General features: G+C 33.1%; 2 protein-coding genes and 2 long non-coding RNA genes across 4 annotated transcripts; 3 read left to right on the forward strand and 1 right to left on the reverse strand.

The window, feature by feature from the left end:
- The first annotated feature begins 259 nt into the window (after positions 1-259).
- LOC123654582 lies at positions 260-1,179 on the forward strand. The gene is made up of 3 exons (XR_006743253.1): positions 260-580; positions 679-840; positions 1,156-1,179. It is a non-coding gene; the product is annotated as an uncharacterized LOC123654582 (long non-coding RNA).
- Positions 1,180-1,187: 8 nt separating this feature from the next.
- LOC123654581 lies at positions 1,188-1,633 on the forward strand. The gene is made up of 3 exons (XR_006743252.1): positions 1,188-1,298; positions 1,410-1,531; positions 1,620-1,633. It is a non-coding gene; the product is annotated as an uncharacterized LOC123654581 (long non-coding RNA).
- Positions 1,634-3,795: 2,162 nt separating this feature from the next.
- Positions 3,796-5,862, forward strand: LOC123654583 (charged multivesicular body protein 1b). Its single transcript, XM_045590480.1, has 4 exons — positions 3,796-4,080; positions 4,322-4,566; positions 4,915-5,135; positions 5,576-5,862. Exons 1-4 carry the CDS (start codon positions 4,059-4,061, stop codon positions 5,697-5,699), a joined length of 612 nt encoding a protein of 203 aa, XP_045446436.1. The 5' UTR covers positions 3,796-4,058; the 3' UTR covers positions 5,700-5,862.
- A 1,023-nt stretch (positions 5,863-6,885) lies between these two features.
- LOC123654176 (spermine synthase) lies at positions 6,886-21,645 on the reverse strand. Its single transcript, XM_045590098.1, has 7 exons — positions 21,215-21,645; positions 18,137-18,245; positions 16,832-16,954; positions 11,921-12,007; positions 11,507-11,664; positions 8,555-8,746; positions 6,886-7,919 (listed from the first exon to the last, which is right to left on the reverse strand). Exons 1-7 carry the CDS (start codon positions 21,494-21,496, stop codon positions 7,755-7,757), a joined length of 1,116 nt encoding a protein of 371 aa, XP_045446054.1. The 5' UTR covers positions 21,497-21,645; the 3' UTR covers positions 6,886-7,754.
- Positions 21,646-22,017: the final 372 nt, after the last annotated feature.

The raw sequence follows: 22,017 nt of genomic DNA on the forward strand, positions 1-22,017 counted from the left end.
CCGTAATTTTTTAATTTTTGACCAAAAGAAACATTACAAAATGGTGAAACATTGTATTGTGCGTGGATGTAAAAGAGATTTAGCATCTGATCGCTAAAATAGAATGAATTACTGAAAAACAATTTGCGTCAATCATCTTTATTCAAAGTACCAAACTACCAAAGGTAATAATATCTTCATACGTTATTGATTCATAGCTGTACATTGGAATACTGAATATGTAAAATTATTATTTGCTTAGTTAATCATGTTTTTTTAAATAAATTAATCTTTATTGAACTTTTAAGAAATTGTTGAAATTAAGGTTAATTACAAGATTTGCAAGTAATTACATTCTCAAAATTTATTCATTCACTTTCAGAATAATGTATTGAGGGAAAATGGGTAAAAGCTTTATCACAACAATTGACTCCAAATCAGTTTGTGTGAGAAGCACTTTCGCGAAGAAGATATTAAGAAAATTGATCGATTGATTATTAATGGAGCTGAAATTATCATCCCTCGCGAAAGGTGGACTCTTTTGAATGACAATGTCATTCCAATAAACCCTCACGATTTGGAAAAGGACATTTCTGAAGAGGTTTGAATGCCAAAATTTATTATTTTTAGATGATATTGAAATATAAGAAATATCAAATCTGTTTACTTTACTTTAAAGTTGTTTTTTTTTTGTTACAGCAAGTTCCAATAGTGCAAAATGACATTAATAACTGACCAATCGAAAACCTGGATTATACACAACCCTTGTTAAAAATCGTTCAAGGTAACAATTTAAAAGAAGATTCTCAACCAGCAGGACCCCATCATATGGAATCACCAGAGATTGTAACAGCTAATAATGTAAAAGACTTAGATATTGTTATGTTTATCATATTGTTATAGATTTGCGAGATTTTAATATTTTCTTGTGATTGTGGTTGGGAACACGGACGGCAAAAGATCGCACGGTCGTTTACCAACGAGATGGGTAGACCAGGTCAAGAACTCATCTGCCACTAGGTTATACACGGTCGTAAGAGACGCCATGGACAGAGACCGGTGGAGGCACATCATCCGCTCCAGATGCAACCCTGATGCTGACCACGATCCTCAGACATGAGGGACCGACAAGAGAGAGAGAGAGAATATTTTCTTGTACATAAATTTCAACATTAGGTCATTATCTCGAACATGTCTCCAGAGATCCATGCTCATTTTCACTCAATACTGATCCAAGGATGGTGTTATTTTGCTTGTGATGAAGAGTTGATATTATATAAGATATGAATTTTACTATTTCCAATAATCTTTCAGTGAAGGTAAATAATTTTCTCATGCTTTTTTGAATAATTTTATCTATTTATAATGCATACAGAGCATTTTATAAAATTTATTAAGTTTTGCTCACATAATCATTTCTGATACAACAGGTTTCTTTCTCTCAACAACCAGAAATTGTTATTGATACTACATCATCTATAGAAGATATAAAAATGTATATGGAAACTCTGCAAGCGACTATTTTATGTAAAGGAACTGACATACACTATAGGTACGATATATTTTCTTTCATTTCTTTTAATATAAATAAAAATCTCACACTATTACACATTCGGTGAAAATTGAAAATAAACTTAAAGATTCACCTAAATCGAGGATCCATCTAGAACTGTGACACCTGAAGTAAAAACAAGCATCAAGTACATCTTTTAGTAGTAGTGTGAAAAGAAAGAAAGTATCTACATTACCTTTGAAAAATTCCAAATCATCTTGTAAGTCAATAGATATGTGTTTTAGGTAGCAGATTTTTTTTGTAATTATCTAACTGTATGCAAATGAACTTGTAAATAATGTAAATACATTTATAAAGCAATTTTATGAAATAAAAAAATATGATATTTTAATTGTTTTTTATTTATTTTACTACTATGTCGTTAAATCTAGCAAATTTTGATCTTTCATTTCTACTAACTATCACTCAATATTGATACTAATTCACCACTTCGCCAGTAAACCTGTATAGTAGTCACAATGCAAAGGCCACGTTTATATTGTCTCATTGTTAATTAAATAATTAACAGATAGTCTAATAATATGGATAATATATTTCTGATAATTTTAGTACTATTTACTGACTCTTAATTTACTTTGAGAAAAGTTGTATTTATAATTATAAATTATGTGAAGAAACATATTGTAAGCATCATTAAAAACAGTAATGTGGTGTTTTTATGATTTTTATTGAAAAAAAATTAAAATAAAACCATATCAAAATATGCATAATATTGTTCATAATTAATGAGAGACAATAATGTAATTTTTATACAAAAAAAGCTATAGAATGCTAAAGGTGGTGGTTGCGGGTTCGATCCCCGCACATAACAAACATTTATATTGGCCATACAGATGTTTGCTGTGGTCTGTTTGTGCAGTCCTTTTGAGTCTCCCCACCGTGCCTCGAAGAGAATGTTATGCCGTCGGTTCCTGTTGTTATCATGTACATCTGATAGCGATTGATAGGGAATAAATCTTCCAACCCACATTGGAGCAGCGTGGTGGATTAAGCTCTGACTTAAGCACTGACACGGGGGAAAGAGGCCTATGCACAGCAGTGGGATATTAGAGCATTACATGCTGAAGCATACGGGAAGAATACCACTAACAAATGCTATAGTTTTAACGTATTTAGTATCACAGAACAAAAAAGAAAACATATAGACCTAATCCCAGCCGTGGGATGTTAAAATATTGATCTTATAAAAACAATTTCACATCTTACTGATAGTCTCAGTATCTGTAACTTATTGAATCTATAATGAAATGAAACGGATAAGTTTCTGAATGTTTTCATTCCGCTTCACACTTCACTATCTGGCAAATACTTTCTATTCAGAACCTTTTTAAATTATATTATAGGTAATTTCATATTCGAATCTTATTAATAGGTAAACATCGTAAATATTTTAGTTAAAGTACATTTACAATAAATGTGAACAAAAAATAAAGGTTATAAAAAATGTATAAGTGTTATATTAACTGTTAAGTTTTATACTAAGCTTCCTATCGCAACTTTATTGCATTGAAATAGATTATTATTACGTAACTTAATCCAATATCGTCTACTTCTGAATGAATCTTTATTGTGAATTAAATTAATGCCCGTGGTTAAAAATATGCAAACACCTCACAGACTTATAAATAAGACAGTCTTCTCTATAATTATTATTTAGTACTATCTGATCCGAAAGGGACGTCCTTTTTTGCGAATTATCGAAGTTTAATCACTGTATTCTGATTTTTCTTTTCAATTTATGCGAAATTTTCGCATGAGTTCGCCACGTATATACACATCTCTGGAGTTGTTACATACGTTGATTTTTTTTTCTATCGGTCATTGTAACTTATACTTAAAATATACATAAGTTAAAACTTAAAGAATATCAGGTAAAATGAAACCCAGTCTCTTAATTTATATGCTAGTGTAAATTCGAAACAACATCTGTAAAAGCGTAGAAACGTGTGTATATTATTACGATAACAACTTTTACAACTTTTTGAATTGTTGTAGCTCAGAAACAGTTTTTCAGCTTGTTAGGAATTTATGCACCTTCGAATGTCTAAAAAATGATCGAACTAAATGTTGATAAACTTGATAGATCAGTTCAAATTAGCGCACAACAGCCCGCGCTTTTATTGAGGCAACTTAGCGATCGCAGCGCTACGCTATTTCGTCGATATTTTCGGGACACTATTTTCTATAGCGATCGTTCTCCTTTTCTCTATGCTCCATGATAGAAATATTGATATACTTGACCAAAGAGTAAAATAACTTGCTACTTGACATATTAATGACATTTCAAAGTAATTTGTTGTTCTTTGGTTGTTCTTGCACGAACATTAGTAATTGTGATTGTGACTCATCGAAGCAAAGAGTAAAATAACTTGCCTATACAGGAGCATCGAAAATTACAGTTTCTTCCTTTTTCTATCGACAATAATTTAATAAAAACAAAAAGAAGGCTCAGGCCTGCGTCGTCATTTTTAATTGTCTTAAATAAGCCTTCAAGCTGGGTAACGAAATGTCATCTTCGGCAATGGAGAGTATCCTTTTTTAATTTCTTCATATATACGTGATTAATGTTTAGTGTTAGGAAGAAAAATGTAAAGAAATTTTCCTTGTTCTCTAGTTAGTAATAGTAGTAGTAACTACAGCTACATCATCTATGATATCTCAACCGTAACAATAAAAATAGCTTAATTACATATTTCTTGTGTAAATTGTAACGTAACTTCTATTAATAATATTTTAATACCTATTAAAATTCCTTAAACCATATGATAGAGCATCTGTTTAATTTAAAATTTGCTGTAAAGGAGTTAGAACGAAATTCTAAGAAATGTGAAAAGGAGGAGAAATTAGAAAAAGAGAAGGCGAAAAAGGCGATTCAGAAAGGGAACATGGAGGTAGCTCGCATTCATGCAGAGAATGCAATACGACAAAAGAATCAAGCTATAAATTATCTTCGTATGTCTGCGAGAGTAGATGCTGTGTCCAGCCGAGTACAGACAGCTCTCACCACTAGAAAGGTATGAATCAATTGTTATTAGCTAATTATATGAATAGTAGGTGAGGTGGTACTTAACTGTCTTTGGTAAATTGTGACTAATATCTTGGTCGTGTATATGTTTTTTTTATTGGTATCAGTTGCCTATCTAAGGAACAGATACCATTGTGTGTATGTTAAATATATTTATTTACATTTTGCTTAATATTTTGAATATAAAAACTAGTATTTTAATTTCATTTTCATGTAAATTCTAGGATTAAACACAATGTAGATTTTAAGAGTACAATATTAGCAATGTAATTTATTTTATGTTATATATTGTTCCTAAAATTTTTTATATTAGAATCATACTTTACTTCAATTTCAGGTAACAAATTCAATGGCAGGTGTAGTTAAAGCAATGGACGCAGCAATGAAATCGATGAATCTCGAGAAAATATCAAGTCTAATGGATAAATTTGAGAATCAGTTTGAAGATTTAGATGTCCAATCATCTTACATGGAAAATACAATGTCACAAACCACAACAACCACAGTTCCACAGGGTGATGTAGATAACTTACTGCAACAAGTAGCTGATGAAGCTGGGTATGTTATAAAACAAATTAATGCCTTTTTTTATACTGAGGCGGTGATTAAGCCTAAGCTAAGTGGTTACATAGCCACCGACTACAGGCTGACCAAACTCCTGACCCCCCCATTCCCGGGAACTCTTGCCACCTTACCACAGAAATACAATACTACTTGAGAGCATGTTTAATTTAATTACCACATTTTAGAATGAATAAAATTAGAATTTGTTTAATTTAAGCAATGACTGTCAAGATGTCATGTAAATTCTTAGAACATATTTTTTTACACTTGTAGTTTTTGACCATTTAGTTTTCCTTATTGTACTTTTTTCAAATGTGCTTGCATATGGAAATTATTGTTTCCTCATCACACAATAAAATCATAAGACATTTTGAATGAATCAACTTTCCATCAAAATATTAGGACAGAAAATTAATAAATTACTTTTTTCTTAGATTGGAACTCAACATGGAGTTACCATCGGGCATACCAAGTGCTTCAGTAGGCACCGCAACCGTTGTTTCTCACGAACAAGATGAACTTACGCAGAGACTTGCCAGATTAAGACAAGCTGAATAACATAGTGATGTAAAGAATAAGTATCTTCTGCTGGTTTAAGTATAATTTGAAACAAAAGTAAATACTTGTATATTTTAAAAAGGCTTTCGCGAAAAACTAAACTGTCGAATTTTATACTCATTAATAAAATTATCATTGTTTTGTGAATATCACAAATAATTTATTGATGAGTTTAGATATGAAAAATAATGTATGTATTCACAAACAAAAAAAAAATGACTTCAATTACATTGACCATTTATACAAAAAAGTCAAGTAAATACAAAAATAACTTAACTTGAAATTTTCAAAAGACCACACGACAAGTACCAGCTTTCAACCAAAAAAGAATGATCGAAATTGGTCCACCTAGTAAAAAGTTATGAGGTAACAGACAAAATATACATAGTTGAATTGAGAACTGAAATTCATTTTTTGAAGTCGGCTAGTAACTCACATAAGTATAAAAAATGAAGCAAAAGCAGTACTTCCACCCAGATACTTTACATTTTAGCTAATTGTGCATCCTCAAAAACAGCCCCTTGTCCTGTTTCATAAAAATGGAGAAGGTCATTAGCCTCACATATATTTCTTTTTAAAGTAAATTTTATCTTGGTATGAATTATTACGTTTACTTGCGTATTTTAACATAGCAAAAAAATTAAACTATAAGATACTTAGTATTTTTTTCATAAGATTCTCATTTTAATGACCTGTCCAGATATTGTGGAGACACTGTGATTGTAACAATTTTATATTTACTGGCTTTAAAAATGTTAATGTTAATTTTGTATTATACATTACAATGTTTCATTATTTTTTATCAATAGTATATACTGTAAAACAAATATATAAGAAAATGTTGATTGTCGATTTTTTATTTAATTAAAAGGTAAAGTAGTATATTGCAAAATATGTAATTAGTTAAACCTTTCCATTTATGCAAGCAAAGTACATTTTTGAATCCCAAGAATCGTAAACTATGGAAAGGGTTAAGTTCGGCGCGTTACATCTTATTTCTTGACAACACAACTGAAATAAAAATATCTGTATACGGCAACACCTTTTCAAGCTGTCAATATATATTTATGGTACAGCGATGTGTTTTCTAGCTGTTTATCGGTATATAACTGTACACTATATAATAATATGCCCATCGTATGAGAGTAGGATAAAGGAAAGTAAGGAAAAGAAAAGATTACTCCAGTTGCAGTAAAGACATTTTACTCCATTATAGATGCAAAAGATTTAATAATATAATTATCAATTTAATTGATTTTTAACATTTTGGACATGTTACTAATAAAGATTCTGTTTTTTTTTTCTTTGTATTTGATACAAGTCTGATTTAACGTAAATGAATACCCGTTTAAAATAATACATCAAATACAGTTATTTTGAGATGTTTTCCTTTTACGACTAATGAAGGATTAATGTTCTTAATGAACTAAATTCGGTAAACTAATAAAACAGTGTTAATTAAATCTACATTCTGATATAGAAGGCACTTGCCTCACTTTAAAACCCGATTACAACATAGGATTACCAATATTGCAACATAACAGTTCTCGATGTAGCAAGCAAAATATTTAATAATTAGTTACTTGGGTAAATATATTTATAATTGCCCCATTTGTCTGGGAATATAGAAAAAAAATAAGTTTTATAAAAAGTCAACAAGTTTGTCTATTTTTTATTTTTTCCAAATAAATGATTTTTATTAAATAATTTTCATATACTCCATATTTCTAATGATAACCCTATTGGAACACTCAAATGGAAAACCAATATCTTCTATGATTAAAAAGAATATCAAAAGTAATTTTATTAAATTTATGTGCATTTATGAAATTTCCCATTGTAGTTGAACGTTTTAGGTTTTATAGAATTTTATAAAAAAAAACCCATATCATTGGTCTTTGTAGAGTGAGAGTGTTCTTAACCATGTTACGGGCTGTATTTAGTGAGACGAATATAAGGACTTAATAACTACATTTGCACTGAGGGGCTACTATTTCTACGATTTGGAACTTATGACTTAGCTTAGTTTAAAGGAACACTATAATTCTTTGGTCGTTAATTATCGCCACTTTGGTCTTTAAAGGCTATTTGGTAGAAAATCCAATCTTCCAAAAATGACGGAACGAACGCCTGGCACTTTGTGAATGTCACCGCTGGCTTCATTTTTACCAAGACTTGTTCATACATCTCTAATGATTCGGGAGATGTAGCACCATTTCCCTGAAAAAAAAAAAAAAACCTTGTAACCTTGTTTAATATTGTTCCAATTTTGCTACGAAAAAATGTAGTCAATTATAAAACGTGAGAAATGTGACGTGTACAGTATGACGTACAGGATATGACGAATGCAAATGACGTGGTCTGTGTGACTTGTGCAGACAATGTGTTCAATGTGAGGAGTATAGTGTGACGTGCGTAGTTCGACAGGTACAGTGTGACGGGTGTAGTGTAACGTGTCTGGTGTGACTGGTGAAACTTAACGCGTTTAGTGAGGGGTGTAACGTAACGTGTTTAGAGTGACGGGTGTAACGTAACGTGTTTAGTGTGACGGGTGTAACGTAACGTGTTTAGTGTGACGGGTGTAACGTAACGTGTTTAGTGTGACGGGTGTAACGTAACGTGTTTAGTGTGACGGGTGTAACGTAACGTGTTTAGTGTGACGGGTGTAACGTAACGTGTTTAGTGTGACGGGTGTAACGTAACGTGTTTAGTGTGACGGGTGTGACGTAACGTGTTTAGTGTGACGGGTGTAACGTAACGTGTTTAGTGTGACGGGTGTAACGTAACGTGTTTAGTGTGACGGGTGTAACGTAACGTGTTTAGTGTCCCGAGTAGTCGACGCGGAGGCCACTCACGTGCGTCATGAACCGGCCGTCGGGCCGCAGAATGTCGAAGGCAGCGCGCAGCACGCCGATCATGAACTCCCACAGCTCGCCGTCCGTCTCCTCCGAGATGGGGATGTCGGTGAGGTCGCCGAACACGTAGTCGACCTTCTTGTTCTCGCTCAGAAACTTTTTCACTGTCACCATGCAGTCTTCGACGATTATCTGTGGATATATGCAAAGTACAAACTAATGAGTATTCCATGTGCCACGTGTTAAGCTTCAAGCGATTTTAAAGCTTCAGTTTTTCCTTCCTTCGCTTCTTTTCTGTATATATGTTTATCGAAAATATGACCATGTCTCCTAATATCGTAACAAACTCGAGTTGCCTCGTTCACCTTCGCAAGTAATCTCGCGTATTTACATTACTTTACTGTTTTCTATTTATTTCAGTTGCTTCCTGTTTGCTGTTGTCCAGCAGTGGACTGCGATAGTCTTCAGCCTATCGCAGTCCACTGCTGGACATAGGCCTCCACAAGTTCGCGCCAAAAATGGTGTGAACTCATGTGTGTTGCCCATTGTTACCACGCTGGGCAGGCGGGTTGGTGACCGCAGGGCTGGCTTTGTCGCACCGAAGACGCTGCTGCCCGTCTTAGGTCTGTGTATCTCAAAGCCAGCAGTTGGATAGTTATCCTGCCATCGGTCGGCTTTATGAGTTCCAAGGTGGTAGTGGAACTGTGTTATCCCTTAGTCGCCTCTTACGACACCCACGGGAAGAGGTTTGGTAGGGCACAGCAGGAATTTCCTGCTCAAAATATGGAGCAGCCCGACTGGGGTAGTACCTCGACCTTACAGAAGATCACAGCAAAATAATACTGTTTTCAAACAGTATTGTGTTCCTGTTGGTGAGTAAGGTGACCAGAGCTCCTGGGGGGATTGGGGATTGGGTCGGCAACGCGCTTGCGATGCTTCTGGTGTTGCGGGCGTCTATAAGCTACGGTAATCGCTTACCATCAGGTGAGCCGTACGCTTGTTTGCCGACCTAGTGACATAAAAAAAAAAAAAAAAAAAAAAGAGAGGGCTGCTGCCGTAGCCAAACAGCTTAACTATAATAACTGTAATGTGTACAATCTCTATGTGAGTGAGAGACGACGTATGAGGGAAGGTCAATGAGATAAACCAAACCCAATAGAAGTCGATCTAAACTAAAATCTGATCTAATGAGTGATGCTTGCAAGAACTCCTTCACTGTTTAGTTTTTCTATATTCTATTTTGTAGTAGTCTTCTTCAATAAGACAAGTTATATCGCAAGCTTACATTATGTACGTCGCAAGCTATGAGTATATGTAGGTACATTATATATATTTATATCATTATTCTATTGTTATATATTTAACATTTATCGTGTCCATATCGTATTCTCAAAGTAAGTATCGCATAGCTACTGTATTTATTTATAGTGGTGTACTATAAAGAACATTATTTTTATGTGACAAAGATAATAATTCATTATACTATTTTCAGACACTAGAAAAACACTAAGTATTAGGTAATATAATAAAGAACGAGTGTGCTTTAGACCACACGACTGAAGTAAAATTTCTGCACAACAAGCCTTCACTGTTTCTTAGATATACAAAACGTAACTGGCTACGAGAGAAAGAGAAAGAAAATGTGTGCTCGCACCTCTCTCTTGCTCCGTTCGCCTTGCCCGATCACACTTTTCGTAACGCTCTCGTCACGCATTCGCCAGCTTATTCCCCAAGTCAAGCATGAGTACAGAAGTTTTACTTCAAAAAAAAAAAACCATTCAACATTACTTATTTAAAACAAAATACCTTTGATACGGACTGTATAACTTTTAAGTTTTAAAAAGGTATAAATATTTATTTAATCAGTAACTCTGATTTAAAACTGGCGCGTTTAATAGTATTTCTAATAGACAGTCAACAAACAGTAACCTTTTGGAATTATGAGTGAAAAAAGAACGTATATGAACAAGTAATCATCTCATTTGAGACTTACATGAGTAGTTTAACATCTTCTATGCCGTCAAATTTCCTTATCTGGCCAAAAATTAAACAAATGTATCATTTATCTATGTTTATGAAACAGTTCGCCACACACAAAAGTAAATTAATCGTGACCGGCAAAATTAAAACGGTATAAAAATCTAACGTTAAACGTTTAATCTAATTTTTATACAATATTTCGTGTTTCTTATGTCTTATGCAACTGACCTATTTATAAGGTTAAAGATAGTTTATTTGAGGTTATTGAACTCATAAAACTGTTTAATTTTCATATTGTTCCACCACAGGAACACATCCTTACTTGGGAGTAGTATTTAGCTGTGATCGTCCGAGGTTTAGTTGCTTCCTAGGGTGCTTCAGATTTCGATAAAGACAATTCCTTTTATGCATTTTCTTACTAACCAATGGTCTCAAACTTACTTGTGTGTTAAGTAACGTAACTCATTAGTTATTTTTCTTAAAGATATATTTTCTTTAACAACCGCTCTGGTGTAGTGGTGCGAGTAATCGCCTAAAACACCGACGGCCTGCGGGTTTGATTCCCGTTCGGGATGGATATTGTATTTGTGCAAATATTTCTTTTCGGTTTGGCTGTCTGTCCTTGTGGGTATCCCTACAGTGCCTCGGAGAGCGCGTTAAGCCGTTGGTCCCGGTTGTTATCAAAAATACCTGATAGCGATTGTTACTCATAGTAGGGAATATATCAGTCAACCCGCAGTGGAGCAGCGTGGTGCATTAAGCTCCAATCCTTCTCCCACATGGAAAAAGAGGCCTATTCCCAACAGTGGAATGTTACAGGCTGAATGCGAAAGTAATTTTTTCATTTAATTTTCATAGCTTTATTAAAATATAACTATCTATTAAATAATAGCCTATAAGTCTATCAGACTGATCCTACTCATAGTTACTCAATTAGGATAAAGAATTAAATATATAGATAGATATAATTACCTCAAAATTAGGCCCCTTTCGTCTCTCCAAGACATGGCCACAAATAGACTTGAGATGTTTATTACAAGCTTTCATGACAAGATCGTCTATTTCCAACATCCACACATACTTTGGATTCTCTTTTAGAAGCTCGTACAAAAGCGCGCCGTCGCCTCCACCTGTTAAAGAGATCGTTATATTAATATTTTGACTCGTTTTGCCAAGACTATCGCTGTAGGTCATTTATATAAAGATTGGGCAGGCATATTCGGCATGTACATGCAATCACTAAAACAATGTCACTAGTATTTTACTTACTTTTTTTAACAGACTATATATAAAGTATATAGTCTGTTAAAAAAGTTTTATGTAAAAATACGACAATAAAATATGAAAGATTAAAAAAAAATACTAATTACTTCGTTAAATTTTTACCTAATATTACAATTTCCTTTCCTTCGTAGTTTTCTTTACCTCTTTGCATTAAAGTTTCAGTATAAATAAGGTCAGCCTCTGAAATATCTAGAAAAAAAAAAAAGTTTGTTAATTAATTGTGTAACAAAAATGTTACGTGAAAACAATTTATTAAAAGTATTAATTAATTTAATTAGATTTTCCATTCCGAAACTCATGCCTTATCTTGAATACATGTAAAAATTTGGGCCTCATTCTGTTGGCCTTATTAAAAATTAAAATGTAGGTTTCATTTGTAAATTACAAATATGCATAATGTTTAGATAAGAAGTAATTTAGTTGATACCAGTATATTTATTAATTAATCACAACTTGTTAAAATCAAAAATTTACTATAAATTAGTTTTTAACCGACTTCAAAAAAGGAGGAGGTTACTCAATACGACCGTATATAAAATATATATTTTTTATGTATGTTCGGGGAGAATTTTGCCTTTTATGAACCGATTTTGATAATTCTTTTTTTGTTGGAAAGGAGATATCCCACAAGGGTAAGAAAATCAGAATCTGATAATGGAATCCCAGAAAAATCGAGTGGAACCTTCGAAAATCGTAGTGACGACTAGTGGGTTTGTAAATTTTTTTCGTCTACTTACGCTGTAATACTTGTCGATGTATTTGAGGTCGGTTTTTTTTCGTTTGCTAACAAACACAATTATTATTAACATTAACTTTATTTGTTATATAAATATTTTGCTTGTTTTTTTCATTTTCGCAAACGAAACGCCCCGGCTTTGATCGGGAGTAATCGCAATAAGCGAGTTAAGTCAATGCCTGGATTTAATTTCCTGATATTTTTTAACTGGACGATAACTCCTAAGATATTCATTTGATTTATACGATTTTAGGAGGTTTTCATTATGTACATGGAATTATTCAGGTATGTAACGTATTTCAGTTGACAACGATTTTTTTTATACACCTAGGTCAGCGGCTCAGCGGATGGTAAGCGATTACCGTAGCTTATAGACGCCTGCAACACCAGAAGCATCGAAAACGCATTGCCGACCCTATCCCCAATCCTCTCCAGGAGCTCTGGTCGCCTTACTCACCACAGAAACTCAACACTGGTTGAAAGCAGTGTTATTTAGCTGTGATCTTCTGTAAGGTCGAGGTACTTCACCGGTCGGGCTGCTCCATATTTTAACAAAAGCAACCTGCTGTGCCATACCTCAGTTATTATATTGTAAATGATAATAGTTTTATTAGGACGGGTATAATGAGCTGTTCATAAAATATAGTTACGTACCATGGGTGAAAAATTTTTCGTCATATTTCAACCAATTAACACAAAACCTTCCGTATGACTTAAGCCTATTGAAAAAATTGCATGAAAATCCGTTAAATTGTTTTAAAATTAATCGCGTGCACAAAGACCGACAGACCGACAGACGCGGTGGAAGCTTTGTTTTCTAATATGTTGTTATGGTGGCAGTGCCGTAACTATAGCATGATTTGTTTGATATTGTTGCCATGCGGAGATACGATAACAATCGTTTAACAATAATAAATAGTATATATTTTTCTGTTATCTATACACACACACATATATATATATAAAGTGAAAGGTCATATAATTTGTTACAACTAATTACGGAATATTGAAAATTACCGTGGAGTTAAGATTTGCGACGGAGGTATATTACGAAAACTGTAAAAGGTGAAACGTGGGGTATTTTTTTTTTCTAGACTAAGAAGTAACAAAATTAGCATTTTGAATGTCGATAACAATAAAGTATGATGTTTTAAAAATGTACATGTTTGTGAGGAGTTGTAAACGGGAATGAAAGTTTATGACTTTTGTTCATTTAAATATGGATTGGGTGTTAGGCTTCTGTATGACAGGATTTAAGCCAAATTATACCTATTATTCAAATAAAATAAAATTATTTTATTATTTTTAGGAAAACTTACAGCTAGACAATTATATTACAGTTATGGAATTACTACTAAAAGGTCAATTACAAGTTTTCACTGTTAGGAATGCATATGTAATTGTCGTATTAGGGTCATGTAATTCTAAGTATTTATGGCTGTAATATTTTACGGCCTGAGAACACCACGTTTCTTAAAAGTGCCGTCAAAGAGCTTTCTTGAAACACACGTTAAGAGCATTTGTTTGCGTTTGTACGGAACATACTAGCGCGTTTGAATTTTTGCATGTGTATGTATCGCTACAAACGAATTATAATAAGTATAATTACATACGTGAAAAAAAATGAAGCAGTAGTCAGTATACCTCATTATTATGTAACAATAAAATCGACAAATTCGAAAAAAAAAAAGATTTTGAGATGACATGGGAAAAATTACTACGAATGACTTAACTGTAAAACTCAGATGACAATAACATAAGACGGTAATTTTATAAGTAATAATAATCTTCTTCTTCTTAAAGTGCCATCTTCTCACGAAGTTCGGCGATCATTTTGGCAACTTGTATCCTTGATACCGCAGCCCTGAATAACGAACGGGTGCTTTTCCCAAACCATTGGCGTAGATTTTTTAGCCAAGATGTTCTTCTACGACCCACACTGCGCTTGCCCTGGATCTTGCCCTGGATAATAAGTCGAAGCAGCTGGTACTTAGAGTTTCTCATGATGTGGCCGAAGTATTCAAGCTTTCTCTTCTTAACCGCGTACACAACTTCCGCTTTCTTCTTCACACGACTTAGCACAGTTACGTTCTTTATTTTATCTCTCCAGGATATCCTTAACATTCTCCTGTATACCCACATTTCGAAAGCTTCAACCTTCTTACAGGTCGATTCGGTGAGGGTCCATGCTTCAACACCATACAAGAGAATGGAGAAAACGTAACAGCGTGCTAATCGTACTCGTAGCTCGATGTTCAGCTTCTTATTGCATAGAAGTGGTTTAAGCCGAAAGAAAGCATTACGGGCTTGTTCTATGCGGCACCTTATTTCCAGACCGTGGCTCCCCGTATCGTCGACCCAGCATCCTAAATATTTGTAGTTGCTAACTTTTTCTAGTGGTTCTCCATTACAAAACAGAGTGGGGTTAGCAGGCGGTATTTTACAAACTGTCATATACTTTGTCTTCTTCACGTTGATACTGAGGCCGTAAGCTGAACTGACAGATTCAACACTATCTACAAGGGTCTGAAGTTCTTCCATTGTAGATGCAAGTAACACGGTGTCATCGGCATAACGGATATTGTTAATAATCTGACCATTCACCGTGACACCCACATCCACCTGATCCAATGCTTCTCTAAAAATCATCTCCGAGTATATGTTGAAAAGCATTGGAGAGAGAATGCATCCCTGTCGTACTCCTCGCAAGATTTCCGATTCATCCGTCAGTCTTCCGTCGATACGTACATTCGCTGTTTGGTTCCAATATAGGTGTTTAATAAACCTTACGTCTTTAGAGTCGAGTCCGATGGACTGTAGCATATCGATCATTCTTGCATGATGTACTCTATCAAATGCTTTTTCATAATCGATAAAGCATACAAACACATCTTGATTCATGTCCCAGCATCTCTGTATTAAGACTTGATACCCGAAAAGTGCATCCCTTGTTCCCAGGCCTTTAACAAACCCAAACTGAGTATTCGAAATAAGGTCTTCGCATTTGCTGTAAATTCGGTTATGAATTATTTTTAGGAATAATTTTAAGGAGTGACTCATTAAGGAAATGGTTCTAAAATCGCTGCATTTCTTTGCAGAAGCAACTTTGGGCAACGTAACGAAAGTAGATTTGAGCCAATCCGATGGTATGACGCCCAAATCATATATTGTATTAAAAAGCTTTACTATTATTCCTAAATTATCATATTCGTAATATCGTATTATCATAATCGTAGTAATAATAATAATAAAAATAATAACAATTTACTGTTTATTTTACACATAAAAAGAAGTTTACAATTTATAAAACAATAAACAAAAAGAAATGTACAACAGGCGGTCTTACGCTATACAGCGAGCTCTTCCAGACAACCAGCTTGGAATTATTTAATATATATATATTTTTAATATAAGCTTTAGGTCAACTATGTTGCATAAATTTAGGTTACAATATCAAATCTGATATCGCAGTTAAATGGAAGGAGTCCAGTTTCATAACGCGTATTTTTATTTATTATTTATGTACGTATGTATATAATTTATTTTGGAACATTTACTAAATTTGTTAAACACTGTTATTATTACATTACATTTTATTTTACTTCGTTTGTTTCCTCCAGCCAAAGGTTATCTGGAATAAATCGTTGTTTTAGCGATAAGATATACTTTATACATCTTTCATTGTTTATCCTATTACCGTTTTCTTTTGTACTTTTGCCGTTTTCTTTACTTTTGTAAAGCCGTTAAAATTGTTTGTTTCAAAGATAAGATAAAGGGAATTTATCTCTTAAAAAGCTCGGAGTTCGAAATTCAACATGACCCTGACCTTCCTGTATCGTAAACGTACACGGTAATAATAACATTACTATTCTAAGTTTTGAGATTATTTAAGCATACACAAATTGGAATTTCACATCGTTATCTTTCGTTTTATGAGATCCACCAAAAATACCGCGGAACAAATCTTTCTTAGAAATACATTTCTTTTTAGTTCCTTGCGTTGACACTTTTTCTATTCGTCTTGCAGATTTACATTTTTGAAATTCCGACATTTCGGCGACTTTGCACGTCATTATCACGGACGATTCAGGAATTCTGACCGGAATCGGTTCTCATAATAATTTTTTAAGCTTTCACGATCACTCTATACATACTATTTATTCTTACATGACACTTGAGATTTCCGATATTTCGGGAACTTCCTTTATTCTTTACGCTTAGCGCAACAGAGAATTAGATTACATTGACTGTTAAATTATAAGTTATAGTGTACTTACTTTGTAAATCATCTAGCACCAGCATGTTACCAAAAGATTTTGAGTGTACGATTTGAACCTTTTGGAACGACGATGTTTCTTCGAAAACAACTGCGTCGATGTCATATTCAAGCAGTCTTTCGTCTGAAATGTTTTTAAAATTCATTAAAAAAAAAAAAACGACCTATTTATAAAATTTACACGAGTCTAGTTTCGTTGTGATTTTTAATTTTAAATTACATTTCTAGATACTTTATTTTTATTACTTTATAATGCAGTTCTCAATACTTTGATTACAGTCAATATATAGACGATTTTTTAATGTACAAAATATCTATAGATTACTAGCTGACCCCGTTAACGTTGTTTTGCCATATGTCTTATTAACCCCCTTAATTCCCCCCCTACAACTTAGGGGTATGAAAAATAGATGTTGTTCGATTCTTAGACCTACCCGATATGAAAAATAGATGTTGTTCGATTCTTAGACCTACCCGATATGCACACAAAATTTCATGAGAATCGGTCAAGCCGTTTCAGAGGAGTTTAACTACAAACACCGCGACACGAGAATTCTATATGTTAGATTACATTTTAGTGAAAATTCAACTACACAAGTATATTTTTATCCCGCCACAAATATTGTTGTCGGTAATTATTTTATTTTGCGTGGTAATTTATAATACCATAAAAGTCGCTAATTTTTTTTACTCATTTTGGCTAAACAATGAGTCACATTGTTTACATTTACATAAGTTCATTTATTAGTAAAGGAATTTTTTTTTTTTTTTAATAAATTTGGTACACAGTTTTGTATTTTTAATGTCGCTTTGTAATTAATTACGATGATTAATTAGTTACTTGCCTCGGCCAGAGGCCAGTTGGAGTAGAAGATTGGGTGGAGGCAGAGAGATTGCGATTTGATACAATTTTACTTTGCCTCCATGCAAAGGAATGTTTAATCAGTCGATAAAAAAAAACGTGTAAAGAATGTGTTACATTCTTTGAAATATCTAAGACATGGATGACCTAGTTGACATTTGGCTCAGACCCTTATAAAATTCTAGTCATGTTATGTGAAGGACTTTTACATTAAAAAACTGTGACATATACTTTAAAATATCAAGTGGTTTAATTTAGTGCCTCTCACTACAAAGTATACTGGAATATGAAACTGAAGGTTTGAGCTAAAGTGAATTTCAACCAATATGCAATTAGATTACATTTTGTATTATATTTAAAAGTAATAACTGATAGAAATAAGTATATAAAATAATATTTTTTATTTTGTGACTGTTAATAAAAAATGTAGGAAAAAAGACTTACCTGATGTGGAGTAATATCTGCCAAATAGGCAACGTTTTATTGCAGGGAATGCTTGCGATTTTATGACTGTGATGTATTTTTTCAGCTGATTTTCCAATAATTTCGCCGACTATTAAAATAAATAATACATAAAATGGAAAAAAAAATAAAAGAAAAATAACACAGGTTCACCAACATGCAAAAATATAACAAATGGGTGTCTAAGAATGTAAGGTTGAGCGTCTTTACAGTTTACTGGAAGATTCATCAGACTTGTGTTATTACGATGTTATGGGAAAACATGCAAATGTAATTATAATTAAATAATGTTTCACCTAATGTACTACAATTAAGGCCCGTTTCACAGGTTGCCAAATACGATCCTTTTATGGCCAGTTTCAATACTCTATCTATCTCTAAATTTGCTTACTAGCGACTAAGCGATACATTTTTGACACAATTTATATGGAGTTAACGTCAAAATTCTATCTCTAGTAAGCAAATTTAGAGATAGATAGAGTATTGAAACTGGCCATTAATGATATATGATTCTTTTTACTGTATTTTTAAATTTCACTATATTTATGGCACATTTCTATTCTAATAGTAAATCTAAGAGCTAAAATTTCTTAATTTAAGCAAAACAGGTCCTATATACTATTACTCCTGCTGTTTAAGTCTATTTCTAAGTTATGTTTTAACCCCAAGGAAACAGGAAAAAGGAAAGGAAGGACCCAAGGAAGGAAGCAAAAAATCTTATCGCGAGAAATGAAGATTCCCGCTAGGACTCTGTCGCGTATTATAAAACAAGACCTGAAGCTCGGTGCTTGTCGCCGATATACAGAACATGCCCTAAATCAATCTTTAATATCTTTAATTAAAGAGAGTGGATCGATCAAAACGCCTTCTGTCGCGATACGCAGGTGAAAGGCACAGAAATATCCTCTTTACTGATGAAAAAATTTTCACGATTGAACAACACTACAATAAGCAAAATTATAAAGTGTACACTTAGTTCTAAAGAAGCTGCTCAAGTTGTCGGAAAAGTATAACGTGGTCATCATCCTGCGTCAGTGATGGTTTGATGAGGCGTGTCTTATCAAGGAGTCACAAAACTACATTTTTGTGAAAAAGGAGTGAAAACTTCAGCCAAAGTGTATCAAGATACAGTCTTGGATCATGTTGTGAAACCTCTCAGAAATACACTTTTTAAAAATATACCGTGGACTTTCCAGTAGGACTCTGCACCTGGTCACAAGGCACGAACTACCCAAGCCTGGCTTGAAACCAACGTTCCGGACTTTATAAGAGATGAAGACTGGCCCTCATCTAGCCCAGACCTCATCCCTTTAGACTTCAAATTATGGTCAGTTTTAGAGGACATGGCCTGCTCTAAACGACACGGCGACATTGAGTCTCTTAAAAAAATTTTTGGAGCAAGCAGTGGCGAAATTTCCCTTGGAAACAGTGCGCAAATCCACAGATTTGTGGCCGTTTGGCCACGAATCCCTTGAAGGCCCTTGATCAAGTCAAACTCGACTCTTTCAAAGTCGACAAATTTTGAAAATTTTTAATTCATAGTTTAACAAATAGTCTTAATACTAGCAAACTTGGGGCAATTGTGTCATTATTTTTAACTGTGGTTCCAGATATGTTATTTAAGGTTACTGTTTCAAAGTTTAAATGAACAAAAATAATAAAAATTAACCACAATAACCGAAAAATGGTTACAGTTTGACCAAATTTCTAAGTTTTTCTTAAATGACCATAATTTTCAAACTGCATGGGGTAGATTTTTTTCTGATTTTTATCATGGTAGTTACAATCAATCCTATCACTCTGTTTCGGCTTGACGTTGAGTTTTGGGACACACTGTATAAAAACAATTATATTGTTATTTATGTAACAATGAATACTAATATATAACAGTTTTTTTATCATTTTAAATTTTCGATTTGCCAACGATGTAAAACCAGACTTAGAAATTAAACAGAGATTATTTTTCAAAATCTTTGGAATATTTTTAATTTTTGAAAAAAAAAATGGAGGTTTAATTAGATGGAAAACTTTTTAAACAAAACAAAAGCTAATTAGAACCTCCACAAACTGTATTTAGTAACTGAAAAAATAATTTTGATTAATAATCATAGTTATTTTTCTGGTAAATTTTATCAGACAAATTTATGATCATCAGGTATTTTTATATAAGGACAAATATTTTTTAAAATCGCATCTCTCTTTGCTTTACTTATCCCATTATTTTTTTCACAAGGAATCGGATCAGGAATACCTTTTTTGTCAGCTTTAAGTTTCAAATAATTATTTAATATTTTAAATCAGTTGTTCCTCAGTTAACTTCTAGTTGTACGATATTTGTTAAATATACTTTCTGTCGTATTATGATTAAAATTCCTATTTTTAACAGAAGTATGGTCAATGAAATAAAGAGTAAAAAAGCGGTACTTATTACTTTCAGAACATAAAAGCAGTATAGTTTGAATTCTGTGATTTACTGCATTTATACTTAGAAAATTTAATTAATTCAAAATATTTCTTGAATTAAAAAAGATAGTATTTTATTGAAATAACATAATTAATCTAAAATTTAAATGTAAAAACATTGAAAGTGAACATTACTGTCTCTTCCCTAAGGAAGGCAGTAAAGGTCAATGTGCTTAGGACCTAAAACTAACTTCAGATACTCAGTTCATGCCAACCTAAGGTGGTCAAGTAAACATCATAATTATAACCCCTTATAATCGTTGGCAAAAGCTTTACACTCAAACAACATTCATACTGAACTTTCCAGTAGCTTTGAACACTAAAACAAGACCATACGCTCAACCTTTATTCTTAATACACCAATGTTCTTTGTCATTTTTTTATTAGTATGATTAATTTAAAAAAATGTATAACGATGCATTGTACATCGAATATATATTATGCTCAGTGAATAAATGGAAAATATTTCTATTTTTATTGTAACGTTTTTTCAGAATCTAATTTTCACACCATAATGGTGAATTTAATGGCAGTCAAGTGTGTAGGTAGGATTCTAGCGCCAATATCACGATGCTATTTTAAGCGAATTGAGCTAACCTTGAAACTGATTAGTGGTTCCTCGTTATCTTCTTTATAATATTCAATATTCACTGTGACGAGCCCACGGTCAAATAATCGCACAGTTACCGATGTACCCCTTTTTCCTGTTAAGAGTTTCAGCGATCCACCATCTATTTTAATATCGGCGACTAAGATGAGACCAGGAACATAATCCTTGAGCACCGTTTCCAATAGGCTGAATACAGTTTTCTGTCCACTTTCATCCCCTAGACGAGCAGGATCAATAGAGAAATCTAATAAAACAGTTTGAACTGACATTTTTCACTGTACCGAAATTATACTTTTGATTATTTAATAGAAATTGGACGGACACCGGCAAACACTTATAATACAGAGTTTGCACTTTGTAAAGAACGAAGTCAATTTCAATTTCATTGATTTGAACTGCCCGTCAAAGCTTTCTGTAAAGCAGTGTTGCAGTTCTACAGAATTGTGTGTCCCTACAAATAAAAATCTTCTCAGTTCTAAAAACGTACTGACATATGTAAATATTGGACCACTACGATGAGCAAATTATCACTTTGATTTTCAAAAATTACTACGCTGTAAATTTATGAAAATCAAAGTGATAATCACCGAGCAACATTTACAGTTATTTCACCATTAAAATTATATATTATTTTATAGTTTAAAAATTTAAATAGTAGGTTGGTAAGTTCTTTTTGAAGTAGGTAGGTAATAGAGGTAGTTTGTGGTTTATTCGACAATCTCGACATAAATAAAAAAGAAACAACTTACTTGGATTTTATTGCGGTTTATTAAGTTTTTTAAAATGCCCG

Source organism: Melitaea cinxia, chromosome 6 (genome assembly GCF_905220565.1).
Source record: "Melitaea cinxia chromosome 6, ilMelCinx1.1, whole genome shotgun sequence".
NCBI classification, from domain to species: Eukaryota; Metazoa; Arthropoda; class Insecta; order Lepidoptera; family Nymphalidae; genus Melitaea; species Melitaea cinxia.